The 15,697-nt window shown below is 49.9% G+C and overlaps 1 protein-coding gene across 3 annotated transcripts in view; it reads right to left on the bottom strand.

The window, feature by feature from the left end:
* Positions 1–16: 16 nt before the first annotated feature.
* Positions 17–15,697, bottom strand: part of LOC101954181 (uncharacterized) — a 30,361-nt gene continuing 14,680 nt past the window's right edge. For all 3 annotated transcript variants that reach the window (XM_005292668.5, XM_065572954.1, XM_065572949.1), the window contains 15 exons: positions 14,650–14,770; positions 14,046–14,138; positions 13,000–13,160; positions 11,955–12,040; positions 11,455–11,538; positions 9,683–9,745; positions 9,443–9,520; positions 9,231–9,319; positions 8,319–8,355; positions 6,252–6,400; positions 6,019–6,081; positions 5,549–5,624; positions 4,917–5,001; positions 4,613–4,700; positions 17–2,230 (listed from right to left, as the gene is read on the bottom strand). In XM_005292668.5, coding sequence (XP_005292725.2) covers positions 2,120–2,230; positions 4,613–4,700; positions 4,917–5,001; positions 5,549–5,624; positions 6,019–6,081; positions 6,252–6,400; positions 8,319–8,355; positions 9,231–9,319; positions 9,443–9,520; positions 9,683–9,745; positions 11,455–11,538; positions 11,955–12,040; positions 13,000–13,160; positions 14,046–14,138; positions 14,650–14,770 — 1,384 coding nt within the window. In that variant the 3' untranslated portion in view covers positions 17–2,119. The remainder of the gene's footprint in view (positions 2,231–4,612; positions 4,701–4,916; positions 5,002–5,548; positions 5,625–6,018; positions 6,082–6,251; positions 6,401–8,318; positions 8,356–9,230; positions 9,320–9,442; positions 9,521–9,682; positions 9,746–11,454; positions 11,539–11,954; positions 12,041–12,999; positions 13,161–14,045; positions 14,139–14,649; positions 14,771–15,697) is intronic.

Genomic DNA, 15,697 nt, shown 5'->3' with positions numbered 1-15,697 from the left:
GAGCAGACTTAGCAGAGAAAGAGAGAACTTGTTTATTTGAGTGAAAATACATCATCCATAACCATCCCAATGCAGGACATTCTGGTAAAGTCTTCCAGTGCCTTTAGGCAATACACATACACTTGTAGCCCCTCCACAGAAATGTACCAAACTAGAATTAAGGTTACAGTTGGAAAAGTATTTGTTTATCAGTGATATGGCAGTTGCTCTTCTGAGGAAGATACCAGAGCCTAGTTCTCATTACTGTAACAACCTAGCTAAGCGAAGAGGAACTGAAAAACATTCAGAGAGACCCAACAGTTTCACTATCTCTAACTGCCAATGATGCTAGCAATTAGCAGTGGCTGCTGATGTTTCCCAGCAGGAACTGAAGGTAGATGAGACAGTAGGGTCCAGTGTGGTGCTTTTCCATTTGAATGTCATGAAACCAGCAGTCTTAATCCTCAGGGTAAGGTCAGATCCATTTAGAAAATGGATTGAGAGGGGTTTAAAAAAACAAAACAAAACAAAAACCTTCCCTTTTTTTCCTGCAGTGAAAGCTCCACCTTTCCTAATCAGGGAAATGGGGGCGTGGCTCTTGTCCTACCCTGGCGCAGCAGCAGCTTCTGCAACAACTTTATATTTAAAACCTTCTGGAAGTGAGGGTGTAGCAGGAAGAATATATTGAATGAATCCAGGAGTTTTCCTGTTAAGTGCATCTGTGTCAGGTGTGTTACTGAACAGGATACGTAAGGAGCCTCATCTCTTTAGTCTCTCACCTGGAAGCCCTATCACCTACTCAGGTTTAGCGCTAGGCCTTTTCTTGCTCTGATAAAGTGACTAAGCTGAATGCACGAGTGCAGGAAAGGGCAGGCAGAAGCCTCAAGCAATCCCCGGGGATAGAGGTATGTGCCTATGAGAGCTTAAAGGCAGGAGGTTTTCCTATAGGCTGTGATCTTTAGTTAGGCCTGGCCTTAGGGCCTAGCTCCTTCATGGAAACAAGAACAGTGACTGGCTGTGGTAAACAGGGTTCACTTTGTGTGCTTTTTAGACTATGAGAGGGTGGATCAGTAAAAATCCCTCCTCGACAGGGACAGCTGCCCTCTCCTTGGTCCACAGTTTAGTTCCCCTTTCAGTGCTTAGACAGCTCCTCTAGCAAATGTGTTAGCAGGAGGTGCTGGCTGTTAGGTCATAAGAGAAGGGATATAATGACCTAGCCCTTATCTACTGCTGTGCTGCAGTTAGACATGCTTGTTGGGCTTCTGCAGTTCTGTGCATCCCACCCTCAGGCTCTAAGAAGGGCTCAGTTCATAACATTTCACAGGGAAAACCCACACTAACAATAAATGCCAAGTTATGCTGCCAGCAGAGATGGGGAAGCAGGAGAAATCTAAAAGCAACTTTAAAAAAAAGACTTCATTTTCCTATGTTCCTGCAGAGTTTAGTTTAGTTTCTCTATTATATCACACACTGCAAGAGAGACTGGTCCTATAACGACATTTTATATGCACCACCTACTTGGTCCAGGAGCAGTCAAATTGTTTAAATTATCCTGAGTGGAAAAACTCTCTTGCTGCAGCAGGGATGCTGCCTCCCCCACCGAAAGATCGCCCCTGCCCCAACAAAACAGAAAACACAACACCCAGGAAAGTGCAGTGTTTCATTCCCCTTTTCTATAGTGTAACTAGGGCAAAAGGATTTACTCAAGGCTGCATTGGCCAGGGATGTTCTCCCACCTCCCATGGAAGGCTAGGGGAGCTGTACACCCATAGCTGATTTTTACTAGTGCAGCCCACATAGAGGAGGTCGTCCTGAGAGCATTCCTGTTTGGTCCTATCCATGTAACACCTTGAACCGAACCTAACTACAAAAATAAATGTGTTTCTGCACCCATCCATTAGCCCGACATCCATACGTCGAGTGGTATCCTCTTACAGCCCCTGCACCTGAGGGCAGCATTGACCCTGGATGGGAACAAATATCATCCTAGAACAAACTCTATTATTCCAATATGTAAACGGCCCTGCTGCTGCCACCACCCCTCGTTGAGATCAATGTTAAAAGCAGTAACTCCTTTCCCCAGTAACGCTCAGACGGATCAGACCAGAACAATCACAGCATCTCCTTTCTGGGACTCCCGTCATGCGAGGATGTCGTAATAAATGGCTGGCTTCCTGGTCGTGTCACGGAACTCCTCCAGCTTCAGGCCAACCCGGAAAAGAACCGCCTCGTCCCACCACTTTGCCATGACCTGTAAGTGGAAGACACAGTCACCGTCACCCGCAGGGCTTTAGGGCACTGCTTGGTAAGAAAGCTCTGAGGGGCGGCTTCGCCAGCAGGAATAGCAGAGACACAATGAATGATCTTGTAACCCTCTCAGCAATGGATCCTGCTGAAGCCACCCTCTGGAATCTAGCTAGCACCCAGCTGGATGACACCTAGGAATCACTGGGCCCAACACTGAAAGGCTACCCCCACCAGGGACACGGGGGGAGCAAAACAGGGACATTGAAATCCAGCAAGGTGGGAGAGCTTTCTGGAGGGACAGGCTGGAACAGACAGGGACCGTTGCCCTCTCCTGGGGGGGGGATGACTGGCTTTCTACGAAACTGGGTGGTTCCTGGAGCAAAGTAGGCTTGTGGTGGTCAGGCTGGCCCTCCATGTTGCAGAGGTCTACTGGAGGTAAAAATTACAGGGCCCCATCCAGCTCCCTCCCAAAGACTGTCCCTTCCCTAGCCCCAGTTTCTGTGCACCATGTAGTCTTCCTAGCTGCCCCCATGCTTTTGGCCTCCCTCAGGATGCAGGAATTCCCACACCCCCACGTGTGTGAGTCTCTGAAGCCCCTGAGGACCTTTTACATGGATGGCTCAGGAGGTGAGGGGGTGGAGGGGGGAAGAGGAGCTGTAGTCATAGACATCCAGCCAGCCAAAGCAACGGGCTACCATTGACTGCGATGCTGTGATGAGGCTGAAGCCTCCAGCAGTTTCTTGTTTTGAGCAGCATGAGTTGGAAAGATGCCAGATGATCTGTCTACAGACCCCCATGCTAATGCCAAGGGACACTGTTCCCACTGCTTTCAGGAGCCCTCCAGTGCATGACAGTCAGCTCTTTGGGGCAGGGACCATCTTTCTGTTCAGTGTTTGTATAGCGCCCCGTACAATGGGGTCCTGGTTCCTGACAGGGGCTCAGAGGTGCTACCCCAGTACAAATAATAGCACAGCATAAGTCCAGTTATCCAAATTCCATTGATCCCAAAATCCCTACTTATCTGAGTGTGCAGGGTGTCTCCCGGCTAGCCCTATGTTAGTTAACAGCATTTCTGCTTCTCCCAACACCTGGTTACCTGCAAGTTTTGGACGTCCCCCAGGCCATTCAGAGGAACAGGCGTGTGCTGTTAATAATAGGCAGAGCTGCTCCCGGCTATGCTGAGGCAAATCCCTACCGTGTGGAATGGGGAGGCATACCCTGTACAGCTTCATGCTGAGACTAAAGGTTTCTGTTCGCTCACAACCATCTCTGCTCCCTCCTGTCCCCGTCTTTTCCCCCTTTCTCCACCCAAGATGACAGAAATAGAATCCACAGCAGGTCTCTTGGGAGTATGGCCACAAATCCATCTATCAAGGGTAGTTATGTGGCCCCCATCACTGTAGTACTTGAGCACCTCACATTCTGTAATGTATTTATCCTCCTGACACCCCTGGGAGCTAGGGTGGCGCTATTAACACCATCACCACAGATGGGGACCTGAGGTATCGAGAGGTTAAGGGGCCTTGCCAAAGTCACACGGGAAGTCTGTGGCACAGCAGGGAATTAAACTCTGGTCTCCCAAGCCCTAGGCTAGACCCTAATCAGTGGACCATCCTTCCTTGTCAAGTTTTAGAAGGACACCCCTATATATTCCCCAGACATCTGTCGCTCCTTTCAGTGGGGAAGGTGCTAGAACAGTCGTCCCCAAACTCTTGGGTGAGAGGAACATTTGGGGGCAACGTGGTGGGGCCCAGGCCAGCCTCCAAGGTGGTGGTGAAGGAGCGCCACCCAGCAGCAGCTCTAGCCCCAGCTCTGCTCCATCCCCTGTTCCACTCCCAGCCCAGCTCTGCCCTTATTCTCTCTCTGTCCCCAGGCCAGCTCCACCTCTAGCCCCAGTTCCTCTCCCATCCGCGCCTTCAGCCCAAGCTCCTCTGCTGAGCGGACTGTGCAGTAATGGAGGGGGAGCGCGGACAGATCCATTACTGGTAAGGGGGGGGTCATGACAGGATAAGTTGGGGCATCCCACTGCGCTAGAGCCAAGTAAAGGGAGCAACGAAGGTGGGAACAAGAGAGCGAAGGGAGAAGAAGCAACAGGAACAGAAGAGGGACAGACCCCAGGAGAACAACTGAGGAGGACAGTGGATAGTGAAGGGGATCCAGTGTTTTCCACTTGCCCCTGGACTCTCATTCTCCTGATGACCCAGAATACATAGTTCTGTATTAGGTCTGTGGACAAGGAAGAGCAGAAGCTTACACTTTTTAGCACCAAATTCCACCCACTTCATAAGCTAGCTATGAAGACCCAGCACTAGACACCCTTCTACCCACAGAGCGGTGTGGTCTGGGCAGTTCTCCTACTAGCATTAGCAAGGGGGTAAGTGTTTACCTGAAAGCTGATGGGAAGCCCAGTGGCAGTGTACCCGACTGGCACTACCAGACCCGGGATGCCTGTGAAGTTTCCAAGCTGCATGTATCTGCAAGAGAGTTGGGAAAAGTCACCTGCACTCTCACTGTTGGACTGTAGTGAAGTCATTTCTACGTAGAGAGGCAGAAACTGGACCAGCTGTGATCTCTCTTGCTCGACAGCCAGTGATCAGGTGGCAGAGGCTGGGACAGAACAGCTGGGAGCATCCCCAGGGTTCTCCATACAGCCTGACCATGAACACATTTTACTGCCGCACAGTTCTCACCTCATGCTCTGAAGTGTTGTTAGAATGTCGTTGTTCCCCGTCAAGAGGTCAGAGTCCTGGATTCTTGGGGCAGTGCAAGCGGTGGCTGCATGAGAGAAACAGGCAATCAACAATCACCATCTGCAGGGGCAATTCAGCCCCCTTATGCCTCCTTTAAGGCACCCGTTTGCTCTAACTCATCTCTGGAGTCAAGCCAAGTTCTTTTTGGTTTGTGCATCATCATCAGGAAGAACAACTTTGCAACTAGAAAAGGAGTTTCTTGATGATGCACAGCAGAGAATAGATTCCCACTCCCGCCCTTGTAGCCCTGCAGAGCCAGCACAGCTCAATTAACAGGAGTGTTACAATTCCTATTTTAGTCAGCAAAATGAGCAGTTCTGACTGTGAAACATACAGGGAACAGGCCTGGGGAACACAGAGGAGCAATTTTAAAATCATGTTTCCTTAGAGCTGGGGCAGAGCAAAGTAAGGACGTTTGACTCACGGCAGTTATAAAAGGTATAATTTTGCAAGTTCAAATGGATTAAACATTAACCCTGGAAGCCAAGTGCATCATACATATGTGCACATTTATGCCAAGAGTCTCACTCCAAGCCACAGTAAAACCCATGCTCAGCCCACAGAGCAGAGACCTGGGGTGAGGATACAGTTCACGTTGGCGAAGATCTCTCGCAAAAAGCTCATGCTCCGAGTCCTCTGCCGATTTGCCTGCAAAGAGAAGGAGATGGTATCAGTGCAAAGGTGGGATGTACCAAGAAGGCATCAATTTACAGAACGTACAGAGTCCTCTAGCGGTGCCTATCCCCCTGTCACTGGGGGTCACAGCCTCCTTCCCTGATAAAGAGCCAGCACCATCACAGACTCACTGATCGAACTCGATGTAAGAGCATGAGACCAAATGACTCCTCCCCCTCTGGGCCCCTCCAAGCTTGCATCGGTTCTTAGGCAGAGAGCAGCACTGCTGGGTAACGTCTCTCCACGGCTTTCTACCCGGGTGCAGAGAGCTTCCAAGTGGGCTGTCTCCTCCCCACAACCTCGCCAGGCTGGAAGAAGCCTTCTTCTTTGCCTGCCTCCTCCCCCTCTTCCACAGCACGCTCCTCACCTTAATATAATCCAGAGCTGTGAACTGGGAAGCCAGAGCAAGGTTGAACCGCGTCTCCAGATTCTGAAACACAAAGGAACTTTGGGTGACGGCTGCGCACTCCTGTGTGGGGCAAAGGCTGAAAAAGCCCCAGATCCCATACACCATGAGCCTATCCACTCATGTGTAGCAGTGACTGACACAGATGGCTTGACACAAGGCTGATGCTAACAATCCATGCTTCTGCCACTTACCATTTGCTGGAAGTGGGTGTTGAAGTCAGGCTGCAGGAAATCCCTCATCTCGCTGAGAATGCAGATCACATGCGCCACCCGCACCTCCTCCATCTCCGGCAGGGGCACGTCCACCACAGAGGCACCTAAAGCCTGCAGGTGCTCTACAGCTGAGCACGAAGCAGGAGGAGCAAAAGGAATAGTGAGTTCCTTGTGTTCAGAAGGCTACAATGAGATGGCTGAGATTTAATCTTACAAAAGACAGGCGTTCCCACAACCACATGACGACAGGCTCTTTGCTCGTATGATCACACAGCGCATGGGCAATAACACACCTGGCCGCATCTAGTTATAGAAAAAACTGCAGGGCTTTTGTCCACTAGATCACAGCTATCCATATGACAGAGCAGACCCACGGGTGAGGACTCACGGGTCTGCTCTCAACTCTGCCACTGGCTTACTACATCGTGGGTAAGTCGCTTGCAGCTCAGTTACCCAGTCTATAAAAAGGGCATAATAATGCTTCCCTGACTTTGCAAAGTGCTTCCAGATCTGCTGGGATGAACAATGCTAGACTAGTGTGAGGTCGCTATCAATGTTGTCAATTATAGTCTGAGGCTCTCATCCAAGGAACATTCAGAATGCACAATGTGAAATAGAAGTCAAAGCCAAAATCAACACGATGCTGCAAATTGGGGGGCACCAAGTGGTTGCATGTCTGTCGGTTACAGAAATTGAATGAGGACTCTGGACTCATGAACTCTGTCCCTGACTGCCGCAGACTCGCTACAGGACCATGACAATTCACTCAACCCATCTGAGCCTCGATTTTGCCATCTGTAAAATGAGAATAAGGCAACTTACCCACCTCACTGGCGTGCACATATTCAAATATGAATTGGTGAATATTATTTAAAATAACATCTGACCGGCTTTCCAACCTGTAGTAGCATAGGTGGAGTTTGAGTCCCTCATGCATTCAGACCACATCACAGTGTGCATTTTAATTAATACACTCACAATCTGCCCCCAATGTCTGACAGCAAAAGACATCACGAGGCTACACAAAAGGGAGCAGGCTTAAAACTGCAGTGGGAAACATAGCTCTGAATTTCCTGATTTCTGGGTAGCTAAAACTCCACCTTGATGTTGCATTTAATTAAGCAAAAACTCTCTGGTATTTTTAAGGAGTCTGTCATCTTGGCATCCAAGTGCTGAATGCTGATTGTGAGGCAGAGGGGGGCCCTGAGGCCTGCAAGGGGGAAATCTGAATTAAAATTTCACAGAGAGACACTGCAATAATATTTATATATACAGTAGTAATAGGAGTTGGGAAGAGACAGGATAAATGCACTCAGGACAACAACAAAAACTCTGGAGGAGATGGGTCTCTCCTCCTAGTACTGACAAGGTCCATCCTTGCTTAATTGACAAGATCTAACAAGACTACCCCCCTCCCCCCAAGATAGTATCCCTGCAGCACAGCTGATCTGGCTGTAGTCAAGGAAGCCCCAAATAGTGGGTTGACGGGAGCAGGACTCATACCCACATCTCCCACCCAACAGAGCACTAACACTAGGCTAGCAGACAAGGCAAACCTAGAAAGGCTTTCCGAAGACAAGTTTGTAAGTTTATATTGTAAATATGATGGCGCACAGGCTGGGTTATCCAACAGCAAAGGAACAACAAGCCTAGAAAGCCAGATTCAAAGGTGGGGGAGTGGGGAAGGCTTCCATTTAAATTAAACAAGCTCGAACCTACTTAGCTTTAAAACTCCAGCAAGATCAGGGTTATTCAGGGCACCATGGCCACTGCGGTCACGCAGCCAGCCAGTGGGAGCTAGGTTAGCCAAGGTTACAATTCCAGAACTCTCACGTGAGCTACGCAAACAAAAGCACCACTCAGGTGAGAGCCAAGAGAACAAAATACAGTTGGAGTTCTGGTCAGCTGCCCCCGATAGACTCAACACACTTCTCCTCCAAACAAGGCTGCAGGCTGCCACCAGCTGGAGCCTTTCCAGCCTTTACTGCAGCTTTTTATGGGGCCATGGGGGAGCAGCTATCAGAAATGGAGAAACTCTTGCTCTACCTTTTTGGCAGACTGCCAAAATTTCTGCATCACAAGCCTGAAAGACAAGACAGAAAAATAAATTAATTAACTAAAGGCCTTTATCAATGGTCATCCCCTCTTCCCCCAGGCTGAACCCGACACCAGCCTCCCCACCATCCTGAGCACCAAATTAAGGCTACACACTCCTCTCCTCCTTGAAACACAGTCTTAGGCATAAATCCAACACATCCCACACCATGGCTATTTTTAGGGCCCCAGCTCCAAGACCACACAGCCCTGCCTTTGCTGCTCTGGAGGAGGGGGAGAAAAATAGAGCCATGGCACAGCTAACACAGCACATGAACCCTCCCTTGCAGCATCAAGCCCAGTAGCATACAGCCCCCGTCTGTCGGCTTGGGTGGAAGGAATGCGACCCCAGCACAGTCTTCAGGAGACAGGCAGTGGGCGCAGGGTAGAGCTGGCTGGAAAACGGAATTTCCGTCCTGTGAGAAATCCTGATATTTCAAGACTTTTTATGTCCCGAATTGGGGTGAAAAGTTGAAATACTGAAGCTTTTCACAGAATGAAGCATTCTCACAAAATGTCAATTCAGAAGCGGTCAATGCAAACCGAAATACTTCCTTTCCTAATGTTGATATTTCCATTTCTGCCATGGTATTTTAAGCTAAACTGTTTAAGATAAACAAAATGTTGCACTGCAAAATGCTGCTTCAGCAAAGTTTCATCCTAATCAAGGTTTTCTTCTGGAAAATTTCCCTCAAAAAAGATTTTTGTTGTGAAGTTTCTGACCAGGTTGTAGTGCTAAGGGCAGCCAGGAGAAAGACCTCTGCAATCAATCCTCAGCTGGCAGGCTAGAGGAGGGGACGGCTGAATTGAAGGAACTGACAGCTGACACAGTGCACCATAAAGAAGAGAAGAGACAACAGGCACCTTAAAAAAAGTCCAGTTCACTCCCAATTTTAAGCCCTTGATGTCAGGATTGAGGATTTCAGATAGGGATGGTTTTGGCTGCTGTAGTCCTGCAAGGGACAAACAAAAAGATCCCCGTCAGGCAGGGACCTACCCACAGCGAGATATCAAACAAGTCATTAGCATGGGGTAACCAAGGGGAGGCAGGCAGGGAGAGACAGAGGCTCACTCACCATATGGGTACAGTGGATCTGGCTCAGCTAGGATGCTGTATGCAATGGCTGCATCTGTCACTGACGTACAAATGGGGCCTGTCCAGAATAAATGAAATGGTTACAAACATGACAAGGAGTGAGCAGGACACACCCACTCCCAGTGACATGCACTCCCATGCAGGGGCTTACAACCGCTGTCTCTCTTCACACATGTGCAAGCACAGGAAAGTCACAGCGGCGGCGCGAGAACCCTCTTACCAAGGCTGGCGGTGGAGTAGGAGAGCGGAAGGCAGCCGTGACCACTGATGAGCCCAAATGTACCTTCAAGCAAGACACAGACACAGAGATCAGATGGAGGAACAAACTGTATTAAGTGGAGACAGACCAGTGCTCGGCAGACCCAGTCTTCCTAAAGATCCTTGTTTGGGATCTGGGTTTTGGTTCAGGCCCATCTCCAGTATTAACCTACAAGGGGATGAGGCTAAATACCCTCAACCCTCATCCTCGTGTGTGCCTGGAGTGAGACGGCATCAGTCCCACACAGCTAGTGGCTCTAGACTGGGTTTCTTCATCAAGCCAATCAGGTTCAGAACCCTTCAGAGAGGAGATTCTAAAGAAGGCAAGGAGTGGGGAGAGGGGGAAAATAAGAGCATCTTTGGCTTAGGATTTGGTATAGCTAGAAGCTAGCATTGATTACAGCACAGACATTCAAGAGATGGAAGAAACCTACAGTATGAAGTTCCATCCCGCCACTCCCAGAGGGCCCATGGCAGGGCTGCTTTCCTAAGTCTGGCCTCCAGTCCAATTTAAAACTTAGGGAAGAATTTACTTTAGGGGAGGCACCAGTAGCAAAAGTGCTCAGGGGGAAGTAGGACTAACATTTTGGAAACCAAGCTCTAGATCCTTGGGGAGCCTTTACAGAGCAGAAGTGACTAACGCCCACCTTTACACTAGGAACCAAGTCCTTCTGCAAACAAGCACATGCTTAACTTTGAGCACATACGCAGTCCCACTGAGGTCAACAGGACTACTCATGCATGTGCGTAACTTTAAGTATGTGCATAGGGGTCAGTAGGATTGAGGCCAATAACACTGCCTTCCTACTAGCAGTATTCCCTCCCCACTTCTGAGAAGGTTGGCCGTAAGCTACTACACATGCCCCCCCCGAGAAAGGACAACAAGTTCACTTGGGTTTACTAATCCAGTGGTAACTGGCGCCCTAACCTGAGATACAGGGCTGAGGTGACCACCTTATTCAAAACTACAGAATTCCTAGGTTGGGGAAGATTTATTTACAGGCTGTAAATCAATCCTGGGGATTTGCAGAAGATCTCCAACAGAGGTACATAGATTTACAACTGGGTGATTCTCTGCCCCCTTAGTCCTCTCCTCCCTGGTGGAATACAGGAAAGAAGGGGCAAATTCAACACTTGCTGGAGGGAGACCACTTTCATGGAGTGCTTTCCAAACCCTTAGCAGCAATGTCATGTCAGAGATGCCTCTGGACCCTGAACCCAGAGCTAGTGGGGCTCATGCTGTGGCTTCCTTCCCTTCTAACCCCTCCCCCTCCAAAAAACAAATCCCCACTCTCCAGCTCAGAATGACATCTACTTATCCCTGCTCCTGCAGCCAGGGCAAGTCGCTGTGCCGGGGCTAGACGACAAGAGGGGCTGGAGTACAGAATGACCCAGTTGTTATCTGGAGTCGGGGACGTACCAACTAACCCAGTAAATGTCTCCATGTTTGGCTGCAAATGATTATTTTCATTTTAATTAAAATCCGTAAGATGCATTGACACACAAGCTCTAAGTCCCCTAACAACAATTTAAAGTCACAAGTCAAATACAACAGATCTCAGAAGTCAAATCCTTGTCATAGTAAGTTACAGCCACACGCTGAACGAGCACTATAATCCCAACCCCGCAGAGGGCTGGGGAACAGTTTCATGCTCAGGAGGGTATTGGCCCTTGTGTGGGGTCCCATCACCCCCCAGGAAATGCAGGATCCCCAGCCAGGTAAAGGGGCAATACCTTTCAGCCCCACGACGCCACAGAAAGAAGCAGGAATCCTCACAGAGCCGCCTCCGTCAGTGCCAAGAGCCAATGGGCAAAGACCTACAGAGAAATGTGTATTTGCCTGGGACCGTAAAGACTGTATACAGCCCTTCCCACACCATTTTCCCAGCATCTTTAACAGGAAAGAGCTGGCATATGGTACATCAGAAGCGGCCATCTCTACAAAGGGCAATACCCACTGACTTCCAAATCCCCTTACAGAGGCCCAACCACAACCAGCTTTTACACCAGACAAAACACTGCATGGAAAGCCTATTTACTCCAGCTGGCTTATTCATGATCCCAGGCCCCTCCCCTTGGACTCTGCCATCTTCTGTTCTCTGCCCTGCTCCCAAAACACCCCTGGTCTCTCTCCACCCACCCACAAAACTTCTGCCACACCCCAGAATCTTCCCCAAAGGCTCCAGCAAATTCTGAGGTGTCCTTTTCCCCTGGGTGGGTTCAGTTCATCTCACCTGCCGCCACAGCAGCGGCCGATCCACTGGAGCTGCCACCAGTGAAATGCTGGGGGTTGTATGGGTTCCTAGCGGTGCCATGGAATCTGAAGGAGATAAAATGAGAGTGTAGACTTTTCAAAAGGTTGGACACACCTTAGGGAAGGGGAGGAACCAAAATCATGTCTCAGAAATAACCTAACTTTCCCCCCTGCAAGCAGGGGCAGGCAAACTTTTTGGCCTGAGGGACGCGTCGGGTTTTGGAAATTGTATGAAGGGCCGGTTAGGGGAGGGGGGCATGGCCCATCCCCCACCCCCTATCTGCCCCCACACACACTTCTTGCCCCCTGACGGCCCGCCCCCGGGACTCCTGTCCCATCCACCCCCCCCCGCTCCCTGTCCCCTGACCGCCCCCAGAACCCCCGCCCCGACTGCCCTCGCTGCCCCATCCAACCGCCCCCGTCCTTCCTGACTGCCCCCCCAGACCCATGCCCCCATTCAACCCCCATTCCCCACCCTCTGACCGTCCCACCCCCTGACTACCACTCCAAACTCCCCTGCCCTTTACCCAACCCCCCCGCTCCCTGCCCCCTTACCGGGCTGCCTGGAGCACCGGTGGCTGGCGGCGCTACAGCCACGCACCGCCTAGCACAGAGATGGGGTCAGGCTGGGCTCTGCAGCAGCGCTGCCCCAGGAGCTCGCAGCCCCGCCGCCCAGAGTGTTGCGCTGGCGGCGGAGCGAGCTGAGGCTGCAGGTGAGGGGGGAACAGTGGGGGAGGGGCTGGGGGCTAACCTTCCGGGCCAGGAGCTCAGGGGCCGGGCAGGACGGTCCCGCGGGCCGTAGTTCATCCACCTCTGTCCCACAGGCACTGTGCTACTCTCTAGGCATCCTGTGCCTCGATTTAGACCCCCACCCCTCAGACACTCAAACCTTCACATGGCTAAGATGCTCTCCTTGCCAGATGTGAGAATGTTCAAAAGCTGAGTTTCATGACTGAGGGTTTTTTAAATTTACCTGAATGACAAAAAAAGGGGAGGGGGGAGCGTGGCGTATGTGACTTGTTTACCTGTTGGGGTTACAGCCAGTGGTTCCAGTCCCTAGTTCATGCATGTTTGAGACCCCGATAATGATTGCTCCAGCCTCCCGCAGCTTCCTAGTCACTGTAGCATCTTCAGTCTCTGGCTCTGTCCCAAGGTATGCTGTTCCCGCTCGGAAGTGATAAGGCACCTTAGTAAGGAACAGAAGAGTGCATTAGGTGTACTGAACACGTAAGATCCAGCAACTTCTTCTCCACAACAGCAGAACAGGATTCTCTGAGGAATCAGTGCCCATCTGGCCCAGATGCTCAAGGCATTGTGGTGAAATTAGAGCTGGGCAAGTACAACGGCTGCTTTTAGCCTCACTGCTCAGGCGGGGTACTGCCTTCCTTGTGCTGCGTTTCTCTCTGGAGGCTACAGAAAACCTAAAAATCAAACAGTTAATATTTCCAATGGAAACATACTTGTTTTCTGGCAAAACATTTTGCTTCAGTGAACTAGCGTTTTCCAACGAACTCGAGTCCGAACTCCACTCCCCCGACGTCAATGGTAAGACTCCAATTGCCTGAGTCTGGCCAACGCTGAGAACTTTTGGAAATCCCATCCTCTAACTCTATGACTAAGTTTACTGACCTTCTACTTTGTCAGAATAAGAAGCATCTCTTTTCCTCTTCCAGCCCCCTCCTGGGTTTCATGGGTTAAATGCTGTTAGAGGTTACGATTTGAATACCAGATATGGAATATGCTTTTTATATGCTCATATTCCAGGGTTGGTTTTACTGGTTTAGTCTAGCTACTGTAACTGCAGATTCTACTTATTCCTATAAATGTCTACACCTTTTTTCAAATATCTTACTGAGATGTTTGCCTTAACCACAACCTGCAGCAGTGAGTTACACAGGTTAATCACTTTTTTTTTTTTTTTTTTTTTTTTTTTTTTTTTAAGTAACACATTTCCTTTTATATATTTTAAAATGAGCTGCTTTTAAGTGCCTTTGAGTGTCCCTCAACTGGCGGATACACAACAAGTGCTTATAATCTCTCACAGCCTGAACTGCCCATGAAGGGAACTTACAACTTTAATCTCTTCTTTCAAGCAGACTGGGATTCCATCCAGAAGAGAAAGGGGGCATTTATTCCTGTAACGAGTAGTGGAGGCTTCAGCCATCTGGAAAGAGAAAGATTTTATCTTAGCTGGACAATGGGATATGTCTGAGAAGACAGACATGATCAATATTGCAAACTAAATACAACCCAGAGAGATCTCCCCATGATGGCCCGAGCCCTTTTACCATGGGCGAGAGAAGCTACTGATCGATTATGCCTAGGTCCAGAGGTCATGGAGCAAAAGGAGCCACAGGGTGGGGAGAATAGTATGGACACCACAGAGAAACACATCCTGGTTTAAGCAACGTTCAGTAGAAACTGCAACTCCTGTAATATTAGTCTCCCTCAGGAGTAAGTGAAATCGAGTCATTTATGGCCCTCTGAGAGGGGAGGGAATGAGGAAAACAGGGGAGAAGGGTGAAATATGCACACTTCATTCCAGCAATCATATCCCAGGATCTGAGAACATCTATGTAGCAGATAAGAGCAAGAGCCTCTTAGTCGCTCATATCCTCTTCTGCAGGGAAGCTCTCATGGGGAAGGAAGCATTTCATGTTGCTCAGTAGCAATACCTTCTGTATCTGCGCCCGGTCCCATTGCACGATTGCTCGGAGAGGGGGGTTGGATTTCTCACAGTCCTCCAGCGAGGAGATAATATTCTTAGCAACCTGGAAGGGTGTCAACTCCCCAGTCCTATAAAACAGAGGAGAGTTTAGAGATTGGGATCCTGTTACAATTCCCACCACAGATGCTGACTGTGTGTTCCCGGGTGGTGCTCGACCCCCACTCTGCCTCAGGCCCCACTGCCACTTCACCCCTTCCGCCAATCCCCCATCCTGCCCTACTTCTTCCTACCCTGTTCCGCCCCCTCCAAACAGCTGATTGCCGCGGGCAAGAGGCAATGGGAGGGAGGTACAGGAGCTGATTGGTGGGGCCACTGGCAGGCGGGAGGTGCTGTGGGAGAGGGGAAGGAGCTGATCCACAGGGCTGCCGGTGGGTGCTGAGCACCCACTATTTTTTTTTGGAGCACTCACAGAGTCAGCGCCTGTGATTCCTGGGATGGTTCTCTGCTTCTCAGGCACAGTTCTGAAGGAAACCATCCTCTGGCAGGAAGGTGTCATACCATCACCCTTTTGAGCTGAGAACTTGATAGGAATCAATCAGGAGCAGATCAGTGACGCTCCCTAGACAGCTAGTGCTACTGAGCAACATGAAATGCTTCCTTCCCCATGAGAGCTTGTCTCCACAGCACTGCCAGTCCCAAAGAGCAAGATAGGAGCTGGAAACCCAGTCTGAAGCCTGGGACACCAAGATCAGCCGGAGTGTTGTAGATGACAGAGCTACGGACAGAACTATTGCACTTTCTTGGCAAAGGGTCCAAGGCTGTGAAACGCGCTTTGGCCAGAGAACGGGCTGAACTCAGAGCACAACACGGAAGTCAACTTTTTGTGCAGGTCTCCCACTGACGGTGAGGGCTGCAAACAGCCTCACATCACCACCTTCATAATCAACCCCCCAAAATGAGCCTTCAGAAAGTCAACGTACCCTAGGTTTCAGTAACACTTCCAGTAATTCTGGCTCCTAGATACCAGGTTGATGTGTACACTTGAGATGCACAGA

The sequence above is a fragment of the Chrysemys picta genome, chromosome 1, assembly GCF_011386835.1.
Source record: "Chrysemys picta bellii isolate R12L10 chromosome 1, ASM1138683v2, whole genome shotgun sequence".
In the NCBI taxonomy this organism is placed as follows: domain Eukaryota; kingdom Metazoa; phylum Chordata; order Testudines; family Emydidae; genus Chrysemys; species Chrysemys picta.
The sequence above is the reverse complement of the archived record's forward strand: the minus strand, read 5'-3'. Positions and strand labels throughout refer to the sequence as shown.